Source organism: Suillus discolor, assembly GCF_016758755.1.
Source record: "Suillus discolor strain FC423 chromosome Unknown F5147scaffold_46, whole genome shotgun sequence".
Taxonomy (NCBI): Eukaryota; Fungi; Basidiomycota; class Agaricomycetes; order Boletales; family Suillaceae; genus Suillus; species Suillus discolor.
The window spans coordinates 228,714-252,204 of NW_024541293.1; the positions used below are offsets into that span (position 1 = coordinate 228,714).

General features: G+C 47.0%; 10 protein-coding genes across 10 annotated transcripts; 2 read left to right on the plus strand and 8 right to left on the minus strand.

The window, feature by feature from the left end:
- Window positions 1-671: 671 nt before the first annotated feature.
- Window positions 672-2,779, plus strand: F5147DRAFT_707024 (heterotrimeric G protein alpha subunit). Its single transcript, XM_041438043.1, has 8 exons — window positions 672-1,003; window positions 1,161-1,345; window positions 1,395-1,555; window positions 1,608-1,730; window positions 1,780-1,915; window positions 1,967-2,086; window positions 2,136-2,254; window positions 2,301-2,779. Exons 1-8 carry the CDS (start codon window positions 886-888, stop codon window positions 2,398-2,400), a joined length of 1,062 nt encoding a protein of 353 aa, XP_041290317.1. The 5' UTR covers window positions 672-885; the 3' UTR covers window positions 2,401-2,779.
- F5147DRAFT_707032 (armadillo-type protein) lies at window positions 2,780-6,549 on the minus strand. Its single transcript, XM_041438044.1, has 15 exons — window positions 6,281-6,549; window positions 6,139-6,232; window positions 5,679-6,083; window positions 5,099-5,629; window positions 4,847-5,044; window positions 4,760-4,791; window positions 4,645-4,707; window positions 4,570-4,594; window positions 4,444-4,517; window positions 4,174-4,387; window positions 4,011-4,116; window positions 3,889-3,960; window positions 3,670-3,831; window positions 3,384-3,621; window positions 2,780-3,332 (listed from the first exon to the last, which is right to left on the minus strand). The coding sequence occupies exons 1-15, from the start codon at window positions 6,367-6,369 to the stop codon at window positions 2,885-2,887; spliced, it is 2,751 nt and encodes a 916-aa protein (XP_041290318.1). The 5' UTR covers window positions 6,370-6,549; the 3' UTR covers window positions 2,780-2,884.
- An 861-nt stretch (window positions 6,550-7,410) lies between these two features.
- Window positions 7,411-9,065, minus strand: F5147DRAFT_707037 (DHS-like NAD/FAD-binding domain-containing protein). The gene is made up of 8 exons (XM_041438045.1): window positions 9,011-9,065; window positions 8,829-8,949; window positions 8,757-8,766; window positions 8,657-8,704; window positions 8,597-8,604; window positions 8,457-8,535; window positions 8,079-8,407; window positions 7,411-8,028 (listed from the first exon to the last, which is right to left on the minus strand). The coding sequence occupies exons 2-8, from the start codon at window positions 8,940-8,942 to the stop codon at window positions 7,558-7,560; spliced, it is 1,059 nt and encodes a 352-aa protein (XP_041290319.1). The 5' UTR covers window positions 8,943-8,949; window positions 9,011-9,065; the 3' UTR covers window positions 7,411-7,557.
- Window positions 9,066-10,533, minus strand: F5147DRAFT_707039 (uncharacterized protein). The gene is made up of 5 exons (XM_041438046.1): window positions 10,307-10,533; window positions 10,042-10,250; window positions 9,763-9,980; window positions 9,504-9,711; window positions 9,066-9,444 (listed from the first exon to the last, which is right to left on the minus strand). The coding sequence occupies exons 1-5, from the start codon at window positions 10,391-10,393 to the stop codon at window positions 9,360-9,362; spliced, it is 807 nt and encodes a 268-aa protein (XP_041290320.1). The 5' UTR covers window positions 10,394-10,533; the 3' UTR covers window positions 9,066-9,359.
- Window positions 10,534-10,539: 6 nt separating this feature from the next.
- Window positions 10,540-11,917, minus strand: F5147DRAFT_287398 (uncharacterized protein). Its single transcript, XM_041429044.1, has 6 exons — window positions 11,735-11,917; window positions 11,468-11,676; window positions 11,198-11,412; window positions 10,930-11,143; window positions 10,805-10,883; window positions 10,540-10,749 (listed from the first exon to the last, which is right to left on the minus strand). The coding sequence occupies exons 1-6, from the start codon at window positions 11,822-11,824 to the stop codon at window positions 10,669-10,671; spliced, it is 888 nt and encodes a 295-aa protein (XP_041290321.1). The 5' UTR covers window positions 11,825-11,917; the 3' UTR covers window positions 10,540-10,668.
- Window positions 11,918-12,011: 94 nt separating this feature from the next.
- On the minus strand, window positions 12,012-12,473 carry F5147DRAFT_287566 (uncharacterized protein). The gene has a single exon (XM_041429045.1). It carries the CDS (start codon window positions 12,437-12,439, stop codon window positions 12,143-12,145), a length of 297 nt encoding a protein of 98 aa, XP_041290322.1. The 5' UTR covers window positions 12,440-12,473; the 3' UTR covers window positions 12,012-12,142.
- A 54-nt stretch (window positions 12,474-12,527) lies between these two features.
- F5147DRAFT_707049 (UbiA prenyltransferase family) lies at window positions 12,528-14,224 on the minus strand. The gene is made up of 5 exons (XM_041438047.1): window positions 14,066-14,224; window positions 13,678-13,999; window positions 13,241-13,625; window positions 12,861-13,186; window positions 12,528-12,801 (listed from the first exon to the last, which is right to left on the minus strand). Exons 2-5 carry the CDS (start codon window positions 13,777-13,779, stop codon window positions 12,739-12,741), a joined length of 876 nt encoding a protein of 291 aa, XP_041290323.1. The 5' UTR covers window positions 13,780-13,999; window positions 14,066-14,224; the 3' UTR covers window positions 12,528-12,738.
- A 557-nt stretch (window positions 14,225-14,781) lies between these two features.
- On the plus strand, window positions 14,782-15,528 carry F5147DRAFT_707054 (uncharacterized protein). Its single transcript, XM_041438048.1, has 2 exons — window positions 14,782-15,151; window positions 15,209-15,528. The coding sequence occupies exons 1-2, from the start codon at window positions 15,033-15,035 to the stop codon at window positions 15,372-15,374; spliced, it is 285 nt and encodes a 94-aa protein (XP_041290324.1). The 5' UTR covers window positions 14,782-15,032; the 3' UTR covers window positions 15,375-15,528.
- A 184-nt stretch (window positions 15,529-15,712) lies between these two features.
- F5147DRAFT_707056 (uncharacterized protein) lies at window positions 15,713-16,245 on the minus strand. The gene has a single exon (XM_041438049.1). It carries the CDS (start codon window positions 16,027-16,029, stop codon window positions 15,754-15,756), a length of 276 nt encoding a protein of 91 aa, XP_041290325.1. The 5' UTR covers window positions 16,030-16,245; the 3' UTR covers window positions 15,713-15,753.
- Window positions 16,246-19,641: 3,396 nt separating this feature from the next.
- F5147DRAFT_287657 (UbiA prenyltransferase family-domain-containing protein) lies at window positions 19,642-20,843 on the minus strand. The gene is made up of 4 exons (XM_041429046.1): window positions 20,621-20,843; window positions 20,184-20,568; window positions 19,803-20,128; window positions 19,642-19,751 (listed from the first exon to the last, which is right to left on the minus strand). The coding sequence occupies exons 1-4, from the start codon at window positions 20,720-20,722 to the stop codon at window positions 19,689-19,691; spliced, it is 876 nt and encodes a 291-aa protein (XP_041290326.1). The 5' UTR covers window positions 20,723-20,843; the 3' UTR covers window positions 19,642-19,688.
- Window positions 20,844-23,491: the final 2,648 nt, after the last annotated feature.

Sequence of the window (23,491 nt, forward strand, 5' to 3'; positions counted from 1 at the left end):
ATGGATAAACAGAATGAGTAATAAATATGTTGCGACCCACCTAAACTTTGATGGTGACCCACTGAGCTATTTTTGAGATCACCAACATTACACCAATCTTTATGATGTCCGTCGGCATCAAGGAAAGGGAGCACATGGTCATGGACAGGATACAGTTTCAGATGGCCCGTAGAGCCGAACCGGTGGGGAAGTCCCATGGGCCATGCCTGATGACATTGACATGCACGGCACGTCGTATGTCAGGGAGGGCCTAATCAACTCAGGGTACCGATTGGCATTTATATATATCGTCAGCGTAACCTTTCCGAATCAACGCACCGATCAGACTAGTGTCAATGCTAGTATAATGGATTAGTGGCGGTTACGTTGAGGCCGGTGCACTTTGGGCCTTGGCGGTGCTTAGGTCTGATTTGGAACAAGGAACAAAGTTTGGCCAACTTGAAGTGTCGACGTGTCGTCCATCCAACGACGTGCACACATGTCAATGGCGTCCACTACAGCCGTCTTCTTGGATGATGATCGTGAAACTACAGTGGTATTAGTTGACTATCAATTGATGTAAAACCACGGAAGGTTTTTGTGATTGATAAATGAGAACGTAGGCGTGTTGTCACACGTCGTTACACACTTCGTGTGACAGTGACATTACAGTCACTACAAACAAAGCCGCCCGGGTAGCCAAGGTCCTTTCATTCTACTTGTCCTCGACTTATCATTGAAAGCAATTGAACGGACATATCATATTCACGAAACGACCTTCTTCATTTTGGCAGACTTGTTCTTTAACGCTATCACAATCAAATTCCAACAGTTTGCCGTACACGCTGGCCAGATCATATCCCTCTCACCGATTGTTTTTCCATTAGCACGCTCCCCTCATTCCTCATGGGCAACTGCGTATCAGCACAGGACAGAGAAGAGAAGGCCAGGTCAGATGCTATCGACCGTCAGATAGACGAGGACTCTAAGAAGTTTAGGAAGGAGTGTAAGATACTTCTTCTCGGTACGTATCTTGCTTTCTACTTTACTCCATGTCTGTCTATTTCATTTTTTACGAGGCAAACATCTCCGGAGTTGCATCTACTTGGTCTATTTCCTTTAACTGCCTTTATCCGTTCAACCCTTTTCTCTTTGTTCTTACTGCTCATATCCAACCTCAGGGTCCGGCGAATCCGGAAAGTCAACAATAGTGAAGCAGATGAAAATCATTCACCAGAATGGCTTCACCCCAGACGAACTCATGGTGTTCCGTCCGACAATATACCGGAACACTCTCGACTCCGCGCAAGCCATTGTCCTGCAGATGCGTAACATGAATGTGGAGTGTGTATTGCCCGCGAATCGGGTACGTTCTTTCTCGCCTTCTCTCCTACCTTAATTCATTGCTTTCGTAGACTTTTGCCGAACGCATCATCGAATATAGGGTTGAAAACACGCCTGAATTTATTTTCTCCGCTGACATTGCACAAGCCATCCATGAACTATGGCAAGATCCTATCATTTCCAAAGTGATGGACTGTTCGAGCCAGTTTTATCTTATGGACTCGGCTAGCTAGTGAGTCCTTCTATTCACTCAGATTACAAATACTCACGGTGTACGCTCTCAGTTTCTTCACGGAAGTGCTTCGTATAGGCACACCCGACTATACACCAACAGAAAATGACGTACTACGAGCTCGAGCAAAGACAACCGGCATCACAGAAACGCGGTTTAACATGGGACAGCTCTCGTGAGTACACTGGAATGTCAAAGTTCCGTTTTTGATCGCGGTCTCGTAGCATCCACATGTTTGATGTCGGCGGCCAGCGCTCGGAACGGAAGAAATGGATACATTGCTTTGAATCTGTAACAAGCATCATTTTCTGCACAGCATTATCGGAATACGATCAAGTACTATTAGAAGAGAAGAACCAGGTAGGTCCTGTTGCATGCACGATTATTGGGTGTCGTCAATTTTGTCAATAGAATCGCATGCAAGAATCCCTTATCCTATTCGAGTCGGTTATCAACTCCCGGTGGTTTCTGCGAACTTCTATCATACTATTTTTGAACAAGATAGACGTTTTCAAGAACAAGCTACCAAAGGTATGTATTCATTGTTGCAAACGCATGGAGATCTGTTGACACTTTACAGGTACCGATCGAGAAGTACTTCCCAGAATATACGGGTGGCGCAGACATCAACAAAGCGGCAAAATATATTCTATGGAAGTTCATGCAAGCTAACCGGGCGCGCCTAAGTGTTTACCCTCAGTAAGTGTGATTTATCACGCCTCGCTCATCACTCACTATGTCATAGCTTAACACAAGCCACCGATACGACGAATATCAGACTCGTTTTCGCTGCGGTCAAGGAGACCATCCTACAGAACGCTCTCAAAGACTCAGGGATTCTGTGACGCCTGCCTTTCTTGGTTTTTTGTTCTTATCTATCCATATGCGCCTCCACGCCCCATTGGTTAATCTGTATTAACAAGGGTACAGCTCGCATATATATCTGGAACTTCTGGTTATTCTCTAGCATGTTATCATCTTATCTAGCATACCATCAATTATTCATCATTACCCTGGCTGTCCGCGAGATTGATTTACATCATGGCGCCTTTCGCCTTTACATACCGCACAGCATTTGCTTGATCTGGTTGATTTTAACTTGCTATAGCGGGCAACCCCTTCCCTCGTGTGCGACTCTTTATACAGTGATGCGCACTTGACGTGCACAAAAGCGTTTGTACATGTAATTTGTAGCGTGCAATACTATCATCATGCCAGGCGGATATTACAAGGCAGAATCATAGAGCACGATCACCTCATTAATACAAGAAGAAAAAAACATGTTGGGAGCCACTGCATAGTATCAGTACGACGCAGGATTCCTGTGCGCTAACCATCACTATCACGCTCCTCTTCGCTGTCCCACTGGTTAAACCCTAAATCCCTCACACTCGAAACTGCCACAAGAAGCGGATGCTGACCATCCAATATTTTGAGCAGCTTCTCCATGTCCTCCAGAGCAAACTCTTCTACCTCTTCTAACAGCGCAAGCTCCTCGCGATCGTCCTCCGGGGACTCTGCGCGTCGTTTCCGTTTATCTGCAAGTGTCTGAAGCTGATGCTTCGTGGCTTCCATGAGGGTAGCCTGTAGATCCGGTGTGAGCGCTGGAATGCCAACCACTCGAAGCCCATCGGCAAGGGCTCTATACAACGAGGAAAGGAACGAAGGATCTGTTTCGGCTCGAATGGTGTTTATGAGCTGGAGGAAGGAAGCAGCTACCATCTGCGATGTTAGTGTTCCACTCTGCTTTCCGCAAGAGAAAAGCAAAGGGATCAATCTGTGCGTATGATTATTAGTAGTAAGGGTGGCGACAATGAGGATCACCTACCTGCTCGCAGCTTCGCGGACGCCGTCGTGGAAGTAGAATTTTAGGGCGGGGAGGGAGAGCTCCAAACTCTGGGCGAGATAAGGTGCAAATCGGCCACAAAGTGTCGCGCAATAGACAACGAGAGTGTCGAAGGCTTGGCATTTCTCATCGATAGTCGAAGTGCGTATTCCAACGATCTGACCATCCATTGAGATAGTCTCCCAGCCTTCTCGCGTCTCGCCGACATCGTCTTCATCATCTGTGTAGCAAGGTAAGTGGGTACCGTGACCCGAATGAATGATATTACCATAGATAGAGACATCGGCTTTTGCGCTGGCTGCGTTCAGTAGTGGAGGCATGACTACAGGAAGGAACGGCTCGAATTCGGTGCCAAGAGCTTGGCAAATTTTGGCCCAAGTAGCAATTAAAAAGGTGGGCAGCATGGTGTCTGAGGGGTCGACAGGAGAATCTATCATACATGGTAAACGGTTATCGAGATTTGATCTGGAGGCAGTCAAGGACGAACTTTGGATTTTGATTAAAAGCTCGATAAGCGTATTTGCGTCAGCGCGGAAAACGTTACGTCCAACGGCAATTGCTAACAAGGATCAGTCAAGGAAACTTGCGCTGATATCAACTGTTTCTTACCTATTAAACCAGCACATTCCATGGCTTTCGCGCGTAGCTTGTAATGGTCAGAACTGTTGGCGTTGCGGAGAACATTCAAAAGAAGAGGCATTATGGAGGCATAGTGCTGTTGTATATGCGAGCGTCAGACAAACAATGGACACGCGAGACTGTAATATAATACCTTAGCAAATGTTGTCTCGCTGGCATCAGCGACCATAGCGAGAGTTGTAATAGCTTGTTCTTGAACATAACCTTTGACTACCTTGCCATCCTCAGCTCCTGGATTGAGCATCTTGAGCAGGCGCTCAACGATCGGGTCCAAATAAGGAACAAGGGTGTCACGTTCGACACCTTCACAAAAATTGATCAGGGCAGCAGCAGCATGCGAGTGCACACTAAAATAGAGGATCAGGTGGAGGACAAGTGACGGAATCAAGGATGTAATAGTCACCGAGGTTCTGGCGCTTCTAGTGTTGGTATCAACGCAGCGAATAATTGTTCGTGGTAGCGATCTTGAATGATTTCCTTGGAGCACAAGCGTCTATGAGGATCATGGTGGTAGGGTGACTAAACTTACCTCCAAATCAGTACATAGTTGACCACTGCATCAATCATTGAGCGAGGACATCATGAGATAATAGAAGCAACGTACACGCATTGACATGCGGCATACCGCACACGTGGGTGTGCGTCCTTGAACATTGGAGTAACGAGGCTGGGAACACGATCAATGAAAGGGACCGGACAATAAATTGAAGAACGCGCACTCGACAACCTTCCCAAGTTCCATTTGCATCACCTAATAATAGATGAATGAGTGGGCCTGGACTATGCCATAAATATGCTAAATGAACCTTGCTCGTGCCTTCGGCTATGGCTGCGATAGCCATCAGGCCAGCGTGCCTCAATCTCCAGTCGTAATTGGCGAGCATGGACGGAATATATTGGAACGCCGGAGGAAGGACTGCTTTGCCTCCAAGAGCACAGGCCACCCTATCGAGGGATTGCTCGTATACATGAGGATAATTCTCATCCTGTGCGTCCTCTGAGGGCTAAGATATTTGAGTTGGTGAAATACTTGGAGAAATGCACGATAAGTATCTTACATCAGCTTCGAGCCAGGAATCCAATGTGTCTTCTGGTAATTCCCCCATGCCCTCTAGAGATGCTCTTACCATAGCCGCGGTCCATCCTTCCGAACGCTTTGCCAGTGTAGGCTTAGCCTCGGTAAGACTTACCATAAATTCTAATGCAGCTTTTCTGACCAACTCTTTCTCCTCGTCCTCTGTGACTTCGTCATTGTCATCTGAAGTCCGACTGCCAGATCCGCCGGGAGGGAACGTGAAGCTTGATGTGCCGGGGAATGGCTTAGCGACCGTGGGTGTCGGGCCTGAGTCAACGCTTGGCATTATCAAACCACGCAAGAAAGACAGCAGGGCATCCATATGAGGCACGAAGAGATTGGGATGAGATGAGCATAATGGCGTTAGCGAGCTGAGGAAGGATTTAAGGTGAATGTTGGGAAGGGAAGGTAACGTGTCTAGCATTGGATAGAGTAGTGAGAGCGAGTGTGATAATTGAAGTTGATCACATGCAGTAAGGTAGGACACAGAGGCTCGGAGAGCAGCAAGCCGAACCTGAGCACCATCCATGAATGCCAATTAATTCGACTGGAGGACCACGTACCTCAACACTTTGAGAGTCTTGGAGACCTTTCCGAAAAACTGTCAGGACAGCATCTGTCTGGAGATCCATTACGAGATTGGGACAACCAGAAAACAGCCTATAAGCGCATTCTCGGAAGCCAGCTTCACCTGTCTGCGTCATAGTAAATGTTTGTGCCTGTAGTGCGTGCCAAGGGCGCCCTCGAGACATAGAATTGTTTGCTAGATCGCAGACTGTATCGACTGTCTTCCTGCGAACAGCATCTAATGGCTCGTGGGACAGAGAGTGGAGTAGTAGACGCTCGAGAGTTGTCAACGCATGCGCCGGGAGTTGATCGTAAAGCGTTAGACGTCCTTCTCTGGGCTGCTGACCCGGTGCAGCGCGAAAGAGAAGTCTACGAAGTAAGACCAGAGAGAAGGATCGCATCTACGCTTTATTGAGTGAGGGCAGCGGTATTGAGACATAATACACAACAACTTGCCACTTCGGTATCAGCTGCAATAGAGAACTGAGCCAATGCGAGCAGGTATAGGTCTGGTGTCTGAGCCAGTCTATCATTAACCGCCTGTTCTGCACTGCAAGTCTCTCAGTATGAGTCGCGCTTATTGAAAAAGATCGCGCACTTGGAACGTATCTTGTTATCACCAAGCACAAGATTGGCAAGTATTTGTGTGAGCTCTGTCGTGATTTCGTGAGGAACGACAGCCTCCATGGTGCTGAATTTGTAGGAAATTGATATCGAGGGTCCAGGAGTGACAGCAAAAAGGAAAATGATCCTAGGATATAGGCTGTTCAAATAGGCGATTCCAGTTGTTTGATAAAGCTGTTCACTGCTAGTGATCTGCAATGGAGAAGTGATGCCTGTTAAAACGGTGATCAGCACTGAGCAGATAGACTCGACGAGTCTTTCAATTATCATAAGTTTAAGCTCAGCGGCTTTTTTACCATCTTCATTCCGAACGACGATCTGCGGCTAGAGCTTTGCTCCACAATTTCTCGAATACACGCGAAGTTCCTATGGCATGACTGACAACAACGAACGCTCTCGATTCTCCATCAAGTTCGCATCTACGAGCTTTCCTTCTTAAAGGTGATAACTCCGACGTAATCACCTGGGATGCCGATCACATCTCAAACCCGAGTTCACATGATCAAACGTCCTGTTGATGGCCACGTCCGAATCACTTAGTGGCGTGTTTTCCAATACCAGTCCGGTTCCGACGTAACCTCCGAGATTTGAGTGCATGCTGAAGTTAAGCGAATTGGGTCAGAGACAACTATGAGCAGCCTGATAGTTGAAGGTACCATCTACTTTAATGATTTTAGACAGCATTTTGTTGATGTGTGTATCGGCAGTGAACATCTTCCGAAGACGAGTCCCATGGCTCCCGACTTGGTCTGGTGTACCCTAGCCAGATCATACAGAAGGAAGACAGGCATCCCTTCTCGATTGACTTTGTCCGAAACGTTAAGAAACCTGCTCTTTCAGTTGGTGCATATCGGCGTGTAGGTGTTTAGTTGTTACCCCTCTCTTGTACTTCTCAGACAAAGTTGGTATGCCACTTTGTCCGACAACAAAGACATGCTTATTTAGGTGCAGGCAGAGGACAAATGCCATCATAAAGGAAAGATCATCCATCCCAATCGACATCATCGTCTGATGCTCGCAGAAGGATATTGTCCTTCAGACCTCTACCACGCGACTGGTTATTCTCCCAGTGTCCGACACAATATAGTAATTGACCCCTAGTAGTCTTGCCCACAACATGCACTTTATTTAATGTTTGAAGCATGGATCCACAAGCACATACAACTTAAACTACACAGCAGGCTACCTAATCTCCATCATTTGGACGCACTATAACTTTGCTCTGTCGAGAATTTCGCAGGGCTCGTCTAGTCAGTCCTCTTCAACTGAATCCGGTTCTACCAAATCACTGGCCTTGCCGCTCTTCGACGAAGGTCGCTTTTCATCCTTCTCGTCACTGACTTTGAGACCCTGCTCTAGATTCTTTGTGATCATTTCCACCTCGTCCTCCGTCGATTCCTCCGGTTTTGGTTCTAGTTCTGGCTCTTTCTCGCCAGCCTCCAAGCTCTCCTTCGTCTTCTCCCAAGCGGCATCGAGCTCCTCCTCCCATTCAAGTTCTTTGCATAGCTCCCGCACAATATCGTCGCACTTTCCGAGGAATAACACATCGTCTGGTTTGTCAAAGTTGCCAACCTCATCGAGATTGATCAGCACTCGAGGGCAGTCATTCGGCACAAGGTCCACGAGAGAGGCAAATGGGTGCACGGTCAGCGATGTTCCTAATACGATCAATAAATCCGCTTCTCGCAGATTACGGATAGATCTGTGAAACTGATCGGGAAGCTGCTCCAAAAATCAGCCATGCCGTATGATTTTGTGAGGCTCAAACATACCCCTTCACCGAAGAAGACGATATCAGGTTTCACCAGGCCCTTGCACCTCCTCCGTTCACACCTCGGAATCTCTATCTCCTCGCTCAACACCGCCTTCTTTATCTTCTCTGCATCAAAGGGTGTTTTACAATCAATGCACCGCTGGGTGGCGAAGCTTCCATGTGCTTCGATGATCTTATGCGCGGGCACTCCTGCGCGCCGCTCGAGCGTGTCTATGTTCTGAGTGAAACATGTGTGCAACAGGGAATGCGAATGAAGGAGTGTTATAAAGCTGTGTGTGGGCGTAGGTCGGAAGCGCCCTGGATATAGTTCCTTGGCTAATGTATAGACTAATAAACATATTTCAGTTCCTTTCTTCGCTCGGACGGACGGACGCACATGGTATCGGGTTTTTTTTAAAGAACCCTATCTCGAATACCGCCTCCGGGAATGGAAGATTCAACCGTGCGAGGTTGGCCTGTACAATATCATATTAATGTTCCTCACTTGCAGCGCCGCACTACACACAGCACACTTACGTATAATCCTAGGTCACACGCTGATCTGCATCTCAGAACCAGATGCTATGTATGACTTACCTGTACCAGGTGATCTGAAGTCCGGTATACCGGCAGATGTACTCACACCTGATAGCATACGTAAGAAAATGTAATGTGGCACTAGCAATTGTAGCCTTACCAGCCCCAAGCTAGTTTCGTCATAATATCGGCATTAGAATAATTCAAATCTTGAAGTGATAAAGGAACTCACCATAAGGAAAACATTCCGACAGCTATCCGACTTCATATATTTCGCAAGTGCCTTGAGGTCATTGCCCTCTAAGATCCTTGGGTGCTGATCTGTAGCGTAACCGGGTTTGGTCATGCTGCCCCTGAAAGTACGATCCCACCAGTCATACAGTGAGTGCATCCTCGCAAGTAGAGAATAATTACCTAAATACTGCTCAGTGAAGAATACGGGAAGAACGAAAGAAGGAGACAAAGGACGTTGCACGGTGCTCTCACTGAATTCCTACTCCGTGCACGTGAGCTAGATAAAAATGGGCAGGGCAGTGCTACTTAATACAAACATACTAATATACGACAAACATGATAGGACAAATATTGTACAAGATGTCGATGAAACCATAGGAGAGATAATCATTAGAAAATTCATCAGAGGCAAAGGACAGTCATGTGCTATCAGTCTCCGAGTCCAAAGCATGCTCCTATCTCTCCGTGTTTGCCGCCCATCCATCTTCTTCGTCCTGCACGGATTCATCAAAACGAACGGGTTCAAGAATCAAAAGTCACGACGTACCTCTAATGAATAATCCTCATCCCCGTCCTCATCCAGAGGATCCCATGGTACATGCACGTCTACCCAGCTACCAAGAGCAACATTTCAGATGGAGCGCCTGGAGAGAACAAAACCCATGATACTGACAAGTCATCACCTTCGGGATCAGGTACAGGAGAGTCTCGCATGAGACGTCGTATCAATGGCAACTTACGTTTGAGCCCATACAGTGGCGTGAACATATAGTCCTTGTTATGCCCCTTCCGCAGCAGGCTCACATTCGTATCCGACCACCACTGCGAGGGCTCATTTGCATTCCCGTTGGAAGTAAGTGCCAAGGAAATCTTCTCTCCACCTGATTACTGTAATGAGCAGGACCATGAGAACATAGAGTGTGGAAACATACTTTTGTCCGAAAGGTATATGGTGTAGGCGGGACATTTGAAGATAGAGTTGACGATGTGCATGTCTTTGAGCTCTGGGACCTTGTACAGCGTCTCCAAAACCCTGCCGCGCGGAAGGTATTCTTGTCTCGGATTGTGCATGATCAGGAGGGCACCACGCTTGCCGCGCTGAAACTGCCACTCTCCTTTGATAGAGGCTTGAGCGAGACCAGCGACATTTCTATCAAATCATCAATCAGTCTGGGTCCTCGCTCGCATAGTAGACCGCACGCAGAACACACATCTCTCCATCATTCTTGAGATCATTCTTCCGGACACCCATTGTACACACTATAAAGTCGCCCTCCACGGCACCAATCTGAGGACGGTAATCTGCTAGCTTCAGTTGCCCATCCACCTTATCCAGCAAGACCTGGAATTCCGGATCATAGATATTGCCTTCAATATCCAATTCGCCCGTCTCTGTATTCAGCCTGCCATATGCACCGACCTGCATGAGAACTTATAAACTGCAGCCATGAAATTGACGAGAAACGAGTCACGTACTGGTATGGGTATAGGTGGATCCCAGTTGGCCCACTTCGCTGTGGATTGTCTGATGAGATCAACGAACTTCCGAGCTGCGTTTCCCATCAATATGGTGCAGTGAGTAGTTCAGTACTAAACAAGAATTGCTGCCTAGTACTGGGGGTGGCAGTCATATATAGACTTGTCACATGAAGAAATGATATCCTGTGCTTGCGATCGTGGGCCGCCGTGTGCATCGCAATTTGCAAGATTACGACACGAACAAATACTAGGCACTGCATAAATAGTCTTGTACTCGAACATCCACTACACAAGTAATTATACATCTCATATGGCAACGTCAACCTAATATAACAAGAAGACAAGGTCCCAACAAGTCATCACTCATCGTCACTGTCGTCTGAAATAGGGAATGGCACAAATACAGAGTCTCTTCGCGGGTTGTATACGTTCGGGTCATCCTTGGTACACAGCGTTGGTCTCCGATGTCTGTTGCGAGAAACTCTAAGCACACACCTCTTGATTATCATCATATACTGGATCGATCTCTCCATCATCATCGAGTGGCTCCCAAGGCGGGTAAACATCCATCCAACTTTTGTCCGCTTAGCAATGCGGTCGAAGAATAACAAGAGACCTACAAGTCGGCATCCTCAGGGTCTGGAGTAGGTGAGTCGCGCATCAGAGGACGAATCAAGGGAATCTTGCGCTTGCAGGTGAAAAGCGGCGAGAACACGTAGTCTTTATCCGTCCTGGTTTGAAGGTTTTCTATCTTCGAATCAGTCCACCATTTGAGCTGCGTCTCGTTCTCTTTTCCAGATTTCGGGAGGAGAGCCAACGAAATCTTTTCTCCGGCTTGTCATTTCCCTTAGATTTGAGTTGTACATCAAACGATAGGAATAGACACACCCTTCTCGGACAAAAAGGTAGCATATGCGCGACACTTGTACACCGATGGGACGACGTACTTGTCCTTGAGCTCTGGAACCTTGTAGATAGCTTCAAATACCTTTCCTTTAGGAAAATGCTCTAGACGGGGTTTGTACATCACAAGCATGGCGCCTCGTTTTCCCTGCAGAAACTGCCAGTCTCCTTTATAATTTGCTTTGTCGATGCCCTCGGTACTATCGTAGTAGAAATGAGGGAAGCCCTCAAGGGTTGACTATGTCAAAAACTCACACGTTTGATGCAAGACTAAATTCCTTAGGCCTGACGCCCATAGATCCGACAGCAAAGTCTTTCTCCTCGTCGTCGAGCACGGGCAGATGATCAGAAAGCTTTATCTTTCCATCGGTGGCGTCAAGCATCTTCTGAAACTCGGGATCGTACACGTTTCCTTCAACATCGAACCTGCCTGTCTGGGCGTTGAACAGACCATACGAACCGACCTAGATCATACCAGTCGGCATTAAGACAACGTCTCGTAAAGAGTCATATTGAACTGACTCTGATGTCCTGTGTTTCGGGAGACAAGTTCGCCCACTTTGAAGTGCGTTGGCGTATAAGATCTACGTATTTGAGGTTGGTGTTCACCATCGTGGTAGAGGGCAACTTGAAGGAGTGAAAGGCGCGCAGTGGCGTTAACCTGAATATGAACCTAGATCTATATAAGTAGCGTGAGCATAGGTAAATATCAACATCGACAAGTAATATCTGGAGTCGTATCGCAAATGAATTTATAGATAGGATGCTGTAGTACGACCACCTACTATGTAACTGAGAGACCGCAGCACAATGAGAGCGGTGTGCACTGTGGACACTCTAACAATTGCAAGGATTCAAAGTGACTAGTAACAATGCATTTTAGACGAATCAGTACGAAATAGTATGTACTGATAGAACGCACATTAAAATCTAGATACGGCGCATCCCCGGCACCTCCAACAGGGGACAGGTAGACTCGACTTCCGAATCTTCGCCCCATACTACTTGACATGTATAACTTATTGTTATCGATTGGCAGTCGTTCATCAGCAGTTTCGAATCGATGGAAAAATCGTGCCAGCAGTATTGAGAACACCTTGCTCCAGTCGGCGGCCCAAGTGGACGAGGAAATGCCATGCTGCGAGGTCCTTGACCCATGACCAGGCTTGCAAAAATTAGCTCTAAGTACAGCGGGAGTACGAAGCAGACGACGAGTGGTGTAACCATCTGGCAACATCACGACTTGTTGATGGCGTTTTTTTGTCGATTTCGGCTTTCGCACTGGCATTGCTCAAATATTGTAACACATCCTTTGGCCGCAAATGCTACTATCGGAGCAGATTCAAAATTATCATACATGTAAAACGAATGGGCCTAAATTTAGTGTACATATATCATACTAGCAAGTAACATATCGCGATCTAGGCAGGACGTTTCCTCTTATGACTGGACGCAGTCAAATGTCAGTTTTGTGGGGGAATCCATGTAGAATGCTTCCCCCGCCATGGTCGTGACACAATGAGTCACTACCATGCTAATGCGTGAAAACGCGCATTAACTGGCAAAAGATGAACGCACAGTATCCATATCTGTAACGAATGATTAATACTAGGTAACAGACAAGGAGACATGAACAGAGAATACAAACATTGTACAGGCGGTAGTTGGCCTCGTCGCGAATCTCATCGCGAAAGAGATAGTAGCGAATGCCGGCCCAAGAACCCATAGAAACAAAAAGAAGACTGGAGAGAGGCCCCAAACTCCAAACTGAGGCAAGCGCAAAAGAAATTAGCGGGAGTGCACAAAGCATATAGATACGAGATCCTTCGGGCGCTATGATCGGCAGAGTTCGTCGTCCTGACCTGCGATCACCGTTGACGTCGGCAAAATCCTGCGCTTGGACTGTCAGAAGTACGACAAGCGTGCTGCAGGAAAGTGCCTTTATGCTTGTTCCGTCGAGTGCAAATTCCCTTGCTAGAATATAGATATTGTCAACGAAATACTATCCCTCAGATGAAGGATACCTACACAGAATCAACAAAGAAGCGAATTCAACTATCACATAACCTCCTGTGCTGCACAAATTCTTGAAAACGGGATGGTCACTGAGACGAAGATCATCGTTCATGATGATAAATACAGTGGCCATCACGCTGGTTATAACGACATTTGAGCCGAAAAGAGATGAAAGGCCTAAGCAGAACACCATGAGTGCCCAGCGCAATGTGCGAGCATCCTTGACGCTGATGCGCCCGGACGGTACAGGACGCCATGGTTTGTTCAAGACATCTTCATGGGCAGAATAGGACTGATTAGACACGTTGAATTGAAAGACATGGAACCAGAGCCAGCAGAAAGTACAAAATAGAGCTGGCATGTCGTAGTGAGGAGATACCACAGTTCCGAACATCATCTACCGCAAAAAATTAGCATTGTGCAGTGATAGTTATTGCCGAAATAGATACCGCGGGGAAAATCATTGTCTTGAAGTCAGATCTCGTGAAAAGCCAAGCAGTCCCGAGGTGACGCAGAGCATGGTGCATAGTTGTTGCTGCGAAGTGGGACATGAGTAATTTGGAGTCTTTTTGCTGTCCAGCATTATATAGTTCGACGGCCAGGCTGAATTCTCGGTTCCAGTGGTGTCATTTCACATGAGCGGTAATCATTTCGCCTAAGTTTTGCTCTGACCTTGCTGTCACTCGCCAAGGGAGTTGTACCTGAGATCCCATGGTCAAAGTATTTCGGAATAGGAAAGGCGGAATAGAGCAGGGCCGGAACCGGGTAAGGCTGCGAGCTTTGGCTGTCAGTCAGGAGCAAGGGAATGCTCACGCTGAAGCCAAGTCCGAGTCGAACCTCACTGTAGAACTTGTAGTGCCATTGTAATGGTGGGTCCATGTAAATTGGCATCACTGATTGGGCTACAGACTCGAGGGCGGTGTTCCAAACTCGATTCTGATCGTCCGGATGACGAAAGTGACAGGGCAATGTCGCTTGAAGACGGTATGTAATATACTCAGGATTATTTGGCCGTCATCATTCAAGAAACATTTACGCATCCACACCACTCACAGTAGTGACAGCATTGGTATGCATCGCATTGAGCATACACGGGACTAAGAGGAGATGGCAGTCGTGAACCTAGATGAGGTTGCCTGGGAGATGCGGTTGCGGATGCTTGATCGGTTACTGTGGGTTGGATGAGGGTTGGGTGAGATAGCTAAATGTATGAGTGTAGGATATGCGGGTATGGTATATAGATGCACGGTAAGCTGAATAGATACACGTCAATATCATCAGATTAAACATGCTTGGACAAAGTATGAAATGAATGAACGTACCTGCCACTCATAGTACTCATGATTAGCATCTGCGTTTGCATGTTCCGTCGCTGGGAATCCCTGAACCCCACCGAGTATGCAGTACTAGTACACGCTACGAATCTTTACAGGAAGTTGACAGGAAGGAAGTTCTTGTGGTTCCTTGACTTGGTTATTTTTACTACCGAGGATAATTATAGAAACCTCCTTCTTTCCCGTGCTTCTGGTGCCTTCTTCGGTATATGCCGGCCTCTCGCACCCTCCCCAATTGGCTCCCAGTGCATGCGTCTACATCCCACATCCAGCTGCAGCTGGCTGGAGCACCTTCCCCCTTCAAATTGGAGTCACTCTCTTGCCATAACGCACCTGTTCTAGCATCTTCTTGGGACTGGCACCCTTCAAGCCTCGGCCACTGGTAAGCGCTGCTCTTCCAGCTCTCCCTCAGGCTCGCTTTCACGGTTTCACCCACCCTCCTGCAGGATTGTAATGTTAAAACACAACGAATGATGAAAGTGATGACTCTTCCCCCTTTGTTTTTGCTTTATCATTTTTGTATCATGGAGAGCGATATTGCTGTCCTAGACCTGCGGTGTGCGTTCTGGTGTGTAGGTTTTAAAACTTTGTATGTATCTTTAAACATATCTCACAATTGACACAACGCCGTTGACACATCAAGTAGTCTATGTAGTGGGATATTGATCATTGTCCATCCTAGTGATATGTACCCACCACAGTTCCACGCCTGCAACATTTGTTCATTTGTTTTCATGTACTGCTATCACCGTGACATTAATCCTCGAGCATCCTCAACACCACCACCATATGCATTGCAACATGCAAGGTAATCAAATGTTTTTGTTCAAATTACAATCTCCGTTTATCCTACCGTTCGGATGCGTCTGAACCGGTTCTTGCGACTTGAAGCTCCCGAAGGTGGAACTGTGGACCCCGAGGAAATAATAATAATATCATTCAGAGCTTGTATCACACCTAGGGTATTTCTTGGAATGCAATACTTGGGCGACAAACGATGAACGATTTTGAATTAGCTGACTACATTACAGTAATAATCGGACCATCTCGACATATCATACTAATAAACAACATATCACGATCTAGGTAGGACGTTTCCTCTTATGACTACACGCAGTCAAATGACAGCCTTGTGAGGGTAGCTATGTAACTTCCCCCACCATGATCATGACGCAACGAGTCACTACCATGCTAATGCACGAAAACGTACAGTAGCTGGCAAAAGATGAACGCACAATATCCATATCTGTAGATAATGATTAATGCCAGGTAACAGACAAGGAGACATGAACAGAGAATACAAACGTTGTACAGGCGGTAGTTGGTCTGGTCACAAATCTCGTCGCGAAAGAGATAGTAGCGAATGCCAACCCAAGAACCCATAGAAACAAAAAGAAGACTGGAGAGAGGCCCCAAACTCCAAACTGAGGCAAGTGCAAAAGAAAATAGCGGGAGTGCACAAAGCATATAGATACGAGATCCTTCGGGCGCTATGATCGGCAGGGTTCGTCGTCCTGACTTGCGATCACCGTTGACGTCGGCAAAATCCTGCGCTTGGACTGTCAGAAGTACGACAAGCGTACTGCAGACAAGTGCCTTTATGCTCGTTCCGTCGAGTGAAGATTCCCTTGCTAGCATATAGACCTTGTCAATGAAATAATATCCCTCAGATGAAGAATACCTACACAGAATCAACAAAGAAGCGAGTTCAACTATCACATAACCTCCTGTGCTGCACAAATTCTTGAAAACGGGATGGTCACTCAGACGAAGATCATCGTTCACGATGATAAGGACAGTGGCCATCGCGCTGGTTATAACGACATTTAAGCCGAAAAGAGATGAAAGGCCTAAGCAAAACAACATGAGTGCCCAGCGCAATTCGCGAGCATCCTTGACGCTGATGCGCCCGGATGGCACAGGACGCCATGGTTTGTTCAAGACATCTTCATGGGAAGAATAGGATTGATTAGACACGTTGAATTGAAAGACATGGAACCAGAGCCAGCAGAAAGTATAAAATAGAGCTGGCATGTCGCAGTGAGGAGATACAGCAGTTGCAAACATCATCTACCGCCAAAAAATCAGCGTCGTGCAGTGATAGTTATTGCCGAAATAGATACCGCGGGGAAAATCATTGTCTTGAAGTCAGATCTCGTGAAAAGCCAAGCAGTCTCGAAGTGACGCAGAGCATGGTGCACTAGTTGTTGCTGCGAAGTAAGACATGAGTGATTTGGAGTATTTTACTGTCCAGCATCATTATATAGTTCGAAAGGACAGCCAAGCTGAATTTCTCGGTTCCAGTCATTTGATTTCCCATGAACGGAGACAGGCAGGCATGGATGACCCGAAGTTTATCACCAGTGTCGTATTGCATGCTGTGTTTGCAGTCATACTAGCCTCGTTTGAAAGTTTTCATTTGGAAGGATATTACTGTTACGGTTAAGTTACGTGTAGAAACTAGAGTAATCACAGTCAGCGATATGCGAGTGACAACGATAATATACCTCAACATGGCGGGAGAACAACGTTGTTTGTTTTGATGATGCAATTGCTTCGACTCCTCAAGGCGCCGCTCTCGGTAAAGTGGCGCAAATGAAATTCGGGTCCATTCAGAGGTGGCCCCGGGAGCTGTGCACGGGTGTCAGCCTCAATAGCCACTCCGATATTGTTTGTGGCGAATGTACCACAGAAGACAAGCTTACGAAAGGCACAGCGCGGAGCGAGATGGTATTCGGATGGACGCTAGTTCGATTGCAACTGGAACATATAAATGAACATTTCGATGTGCGCCGAGTCTAGATGATGAATGTTTTGCTATACCAACCGACAGGCACTTGCACTACTGAAAGTTGATTAAGTTCTGTGAATAAGGTTTCTTCCACATCATTGGTAGATCACTGCCAGATAGCTACAGTGGAGGATGACATACTCAGTGTCCGGGTGTCCCGGGTGTTCGAGTGTCCGACTCAGAGTTCGAGCGCAAAAAGGTTACATTAGTGAGGATGGTTAGCATGATTCGTTTCACAAAATACCTGATTTGGGCTTATCTTGGTACATGTGATGATACAGAGACGCTCGAGAACCCATACAGCTTTAAAAAAGTTCCTGATTTGCGCAACGTGTTTGTATGTATTTGGTGAGTGGGCCGCCGGTACTGCTCTAACCATAACATTGTTACACCGCATGAAGTTCTATCGTCGTCGTCGATCGGACATCTGCATCAAGCCTCGGGCAACAATACTGCATGCATATCCTCTTCCGAGCTGATAGTCTTCATTCTTAGATCTTGTGACATCCAATTGCAGTCAATATCAAGCACGAGGCTTCCAATTGGAGTGTAGCTTCAGTCCATATTGCCACAGACTCACTGTATGAACTCTCCGCCTTTCTTTGAGGGTTTATTATGCTGTCCATGGGGTCAAAGGAGTGACGGCACTGGCATGCATCGCATTCCTGAGCATGCACAGGACTAAGAGGAGATGGTAGTCGTGAACCTAGATGAGGTTGCCTAGTTGGAGCATGCTGGAATGTGGTTGCGGATGCTTGGTTGGCAATTGTGGGTTGGGTGAGGGTTGGGTGAGATGGCTAGATGTATAGGTGAAGGACACGCGAGTATGATAGATAGATACACGGCAAGATGAATAAACACACGCCAATATCATCAGATTAAACATGCTTGGACAAAGTATAAAACGAACGAACGCACCTGCTCATAGTACTCATGATTAGCATCTACGTTTGCATGTTCTGTCGCTACGTAGTCCTTCCAGCGCAGAGATCGAGCAATGTACGACTGTACTCACCCAGTTTCGTCATCGGGTATACTGTTTGTTCAGTCGTAGTGGAGAGCCGTTGGTAGATGAGAAGTGGTTGCTGTCATCACGATTGTCGAGCTCGTTCCGTGCATCTCGATTGCAGGAAAATCTGACAACTGAATATTGAGTGACGTGGTGGCACTGCAATAGGGCTAAGTCGCTGTTGAAAAAATTGAACGGCATGGATATGATAGCGTCATGGGTTACTGAAGTCATGCAGATGCTCCCGGCAGACGTTCGCAGCGAGCGCGTTGCAGGTCTGCATCCCAACCTAGACTTGAATGTGATGTGGTCGGGACTCGGCATTGTCACTAAAGTGTTGATAAAGAAAAGTTGACGTACTAGTAAAAATGCAAGAAAGAGATATGTCTGGCGGATGGAAGCAGAGTTAAGGTGATCAAGTGTCGTTTCGAATATGGACAGGATACGCGGGAATGATGACGCCAAGATCATTACATGATGGAGCCTGCATCAGCGAGAGATGGAAGGCTGAGAGGATCATTGGCGGATTTTTGTAAGCGGTGTGTCTTTTCTGAAGATCGTGTTATTATTGGGCGAAAGCAAGATGAGCTAGCTAGATAGTTATAAGTAATGGTAATGATTAGTGAAGATGCTAAAGCGGATTGGCATCACATGGAGAAGATAGTCAGGCAAACTCACTGAAACAGCACACCACAACTACGTCACTCCACTAGTATCCATCGTGTGTTTGTACCCATTAAAAATGATAGCGTAGGAATGTATGAGACCTCGAAAAATGGGTACAGGTACTATGCTCGGAAGGCCATTATGAATTTAAACTTCAACCAAGTTCAGACCAAGGTCGGACTAGTTCTTCCGACTTGAAGCTTCCGAAGGCAAAACGGTTACATAAGATTTTCTCGCTGGCTTGACATGTGTAACTTATTTATTATCGATTAGTTGTCCATCAGCAGTTTCGAATGGATGCAAAGACGGAGGAGTACCTTGCTCCCAGTGCGGCTCAAGTGGGTGAGGCAATTTCATACATACTACATAATAATCCCAGACGGCGAGTGGCGTAAACTTAAACTAATATCTGGCAACGCCGTCGTCGGTTTATATTCGGCTTTCCCATCGCTTGAATATGGCCACAAATGCTACCTACTAGCTATCGAGCAAAGCAGATTCAAAATTATTATGCGTGTAGAATGGATGGGCATAAAACTAGCAAGTGACATATCACGATCTAGGTAGGACGTTTCCTCTTATGACTGGATGCAGTCAAATGTCAGTTTTGTGAGGGAAGCTATGTAGATTCTCCCACCATGGTCATGACCTCACGAGTCACTACCACGCCAATGCATGAAAACGCACATTAGCTGACAAAAAATGAACGCCCATGATCCATATCTGTAGAGAGAATGATTAATAGACAAGGAGATGCGAATAGAAAATACAGACGTTGTACAGACGGTAGTTGGCCTGGTCACAAATCTCGTCGCGAAAGAGATAGTAGCGAATGCCGACCCAAGAACTCATAGAAACAAAAAGAAGACTGGAGAGAGGCCCCAAACTCCAAACTGAGGCAAGCGCAAAAGAAGATAGCGGAAGTGCACAAAGCATATAGATACGAGATCCTTCGGGCGCTATGATCGGCAGAGTTCGTCGTCCTGACCTACGATCACCATTGACATCGGCAAAATCCTGCGCATGGACTGTCAGAAATATGACAAGCGCGCTGCAGGAAAGCGCTTTTATGCTCGTTCCGTCGAGCGAAGATTCCCTTGCTAGGATATAGATCTCGTTAACGAAATATGATCCCTCAGATGAAAAATGGCCTACACAGAATCAACAAAGAACCAAGTTCAAGTGTCACATAACCTCCCACATTGCACAAATTCTTGAAAATGGGATGGTGACCGAGAAGAAAATCGTCGTGCATAACTACGAGCACGGTGTAAACACCGCTGGTTATAACGACATTTAAGCCGAAAAGGAATGAAAGGCCCGAGCAGAACACCGCGAGTGCCCAGCGCAATGCACGAGAATCCTTCACACTGATGCGCCCGGACGCCACAGGACGCCATGGTTTGTTCAAGAGATCTTCATGGACAGAATAGGATTGGTTAGACGCGTTGAATTGAAAGAGATGGAACCAGAGCCAGCAGAGAGCGCAAAATAGAGCTAGCACGTTGTGGCGAGGAGATACGACAGTTGCAAATATCATCTACCGCAAAAAATCAGCGTCGTGCAGTGATAGTTATTGCCGAGATAGATACCACGGGAAAAATTATTGTCTTGAAGTCAGATCTCGTGAAAAGCCAAGCAGTCTCGAGGTGATGCAGAGCACGGTGCAAAGTTGTTGTTGCGAAGTAAGACATGAGTGAGTTGCAGGTCTTTTACTGTCCAGTATTATTATATAGTTCGAAAGGACAGCTAGACTGAATTCCCGGTTCCGGTCATTTCGTTTTGTATGAATGGCGACAGGCAGGCATGGACAAACCGGTGCTTATCCTCAGTGTCGTATTGCATGCTGTGTTTGCGGTCATACTAGCCTCATTTGGAGTATTCATCTGGAAGGATATCACTCAGGTTATGATCGAGTTACGTATAGAAACTACTAGAGCAATCACAGTCAGCGATATGCGAGTGACAACGATAGCATACCTCAGCATGGTAGAAGAACAAAGTGGCGTACGGTTGACCGCGAATGAAATTCGGGTCCAGCTGTGCACGAGTGTCAGCCTCGATAGCCACTCTAATATTGTTTGTGGCGAAAGGCGTGCTCAATTCTTAAGTTGTCAGGTCAAGAGTTGTCAAGTCCCACCGTGCCTTAGAGCCAAACAATTTAGCCGACCGGGTTAGGCTCCATTTGGGCACCGCAGCCACCGCGTTCATATTGTAGTACCAGCTTGCTCATTATGCAGCAAAAACGGGAGTTTCGTGAGCTCTTAACTGTCCTTTCTCATCTTCTATGTTGGGTACGTCACAACGCACTCGCCTCGAACTTGAGCACTTCGTTTTCGCCGATAATGACAATCATGACCACAGTCATTGCACTGCTGCATTTCTCAGCGCTGACTCGGACTTCAACTACTCGCGAGGTTGAGTATGCTATCTGGCCCTGGCTCGCGCGGCCCATATAATCAACGGAGAAAATGTTTGGAAGTACCGGGTTCTAACCCTTTCTGGGAACCGAAATTAATGGTACAAACAAAGAGCTGACAACTCTTGACCGTGACAACTTAAGAATTGAGCACGCCTGAAGGTACGGCAGAAGATAGGCTTACGAAAGACACAGCGCGGAGCGAGATGGTATTTGGATGGACTCGGACGCTAGTTCGATTGCAACTGGAACATATAAATGAACATTTCGATGTGCGCCAAATTTTGTTATACAAACCGACAAGCGCTTGCACTACTAAAGGTTAATCAAGAGAGTTTCTTCCATGGCATTGTAGATCACCGCCAGATAGCTAAAATGGAGGATGACACACTCAGTGTGTCCTGGTGTCCGTCTGAAGAAGGTACACACGCGGATAGAATCTAGCAGGTAAGAGTAGTCTCAGTCTCTGGGAACAGAACTGAGTATTGACAAAACGTGTACCTAGCAGGTAAGAGTACTACGTCGCGTCAGCGTCTGTATACGAATAGCTAAGGTATGGGTACTCACGTCTCAGTCTCTGGGAACAGAACTGAGACGCTCATCTGCGTGCGCGCTAGACTTTATACTGTAAGTGATTCCTTATCGGACATATTAGAATGAAACATTGATACTGTGCAGCCGTCGGCCCTGACGTCACATCCTCCTCGTGCCTGCCTTTTCTCCCCTTGCGCTCGCATCATCTACTCGTCACGGCGTGCCTTGCCCTCGGTTTCATCGGCGTCGTTCTCGGAGCATTCGGTCGACGACACTCCCCCTCGAGCGCAAGCTAGTCCCATGTGGGCTCTAAGCTTTTGCAAACGGGGTCGTGGCACTGCCTTCGTGAAGGCGTCGGCTACGTTATCGTCTGTGGGGCAGTAGTGGAGCTTGAACGTCCCGTCCTTGACGTGTGAACGGACGAAGTGGTACCGGAGGTCGATATGCTTGGTGCGTGACTGAAACTTTCCGTTTGACGCGAGTGCTATAGCGGTAGTGATGTGCAGGGCCAGGGCTCAGGCCCGCAGGCCCACATGGCCCAGCCCTATAGAAGCCCAGCCCAGCCCAGCCCTATGAGTGGGCTGACGAGGGCCATGGGCTGGGCCCACAACATCTGCAGGCCCATACCCAGGGCTCAGGCCCGGGCCTGTAACTTACTTTCTCGGTTCGTGCCGACAGTATTGCGACAGCATCTATACAGTTAATATACGTATTTCAAATGCAGAAACCTTCCATTGACTCGGACCATACAAACCCATTGCAGTCAGAAATATGCCGGCAACAAATCAAACTGACCAAGAGCCACCATTGCGTTCTAAACGCGCACCTGCTCCCTCGAAGAAATTAACCGATGCGTCTAACACCGCTACTCCCGAAATCAGTGCACACTCTGAAGCTGTTGCCCTCAAACGAGCCGAGGATGCCAAGCGTGCATCTGAGCAATACCAGCAATGTCTACCACTACCTCCCGCAGCGGCAGAAACTTCTCACGTTCTACCACCTGGCATCAAAAGATCTCGAGATGTATCTGAGGCCGATTTGAGCTACCACTCTTCCAGTGGTGAAGACGACAATGACAGCTCGATGGCTCCGAAAAGGCCAAAGAGTATGTTGGTTTACAAATACTTATCCATGTATGTCACTCAACCTCACTTTGTGCAGAGAAGAAGTCTCGAAATGCAGCTAGTACTACCATCTTGTCTGAATCAGACTCGGAACACACTGGCTCTGGCGGTCCTTCATTGTCTACCACTACAAAGGCACCAAAGAAGAAAAACAAAGGTGCGATTTCAAACCTCATTACTGTAACTCACTCATGCAACCAAAAAATATGCAGATGCAGTTGATGACAGTGGCTTCCTTGCTGATATCGACGTCGCGAGCCTTTCAAATGGCAATGACAAGCCGAGGCACGAGAATAGAGGTCAAGATGTTGATAAATTTTTCAGTGCCAAGTACTCTGAAAATGGTATTGATGGAAAGCCTCGCACTTACCGTGACTGTAAGCTAT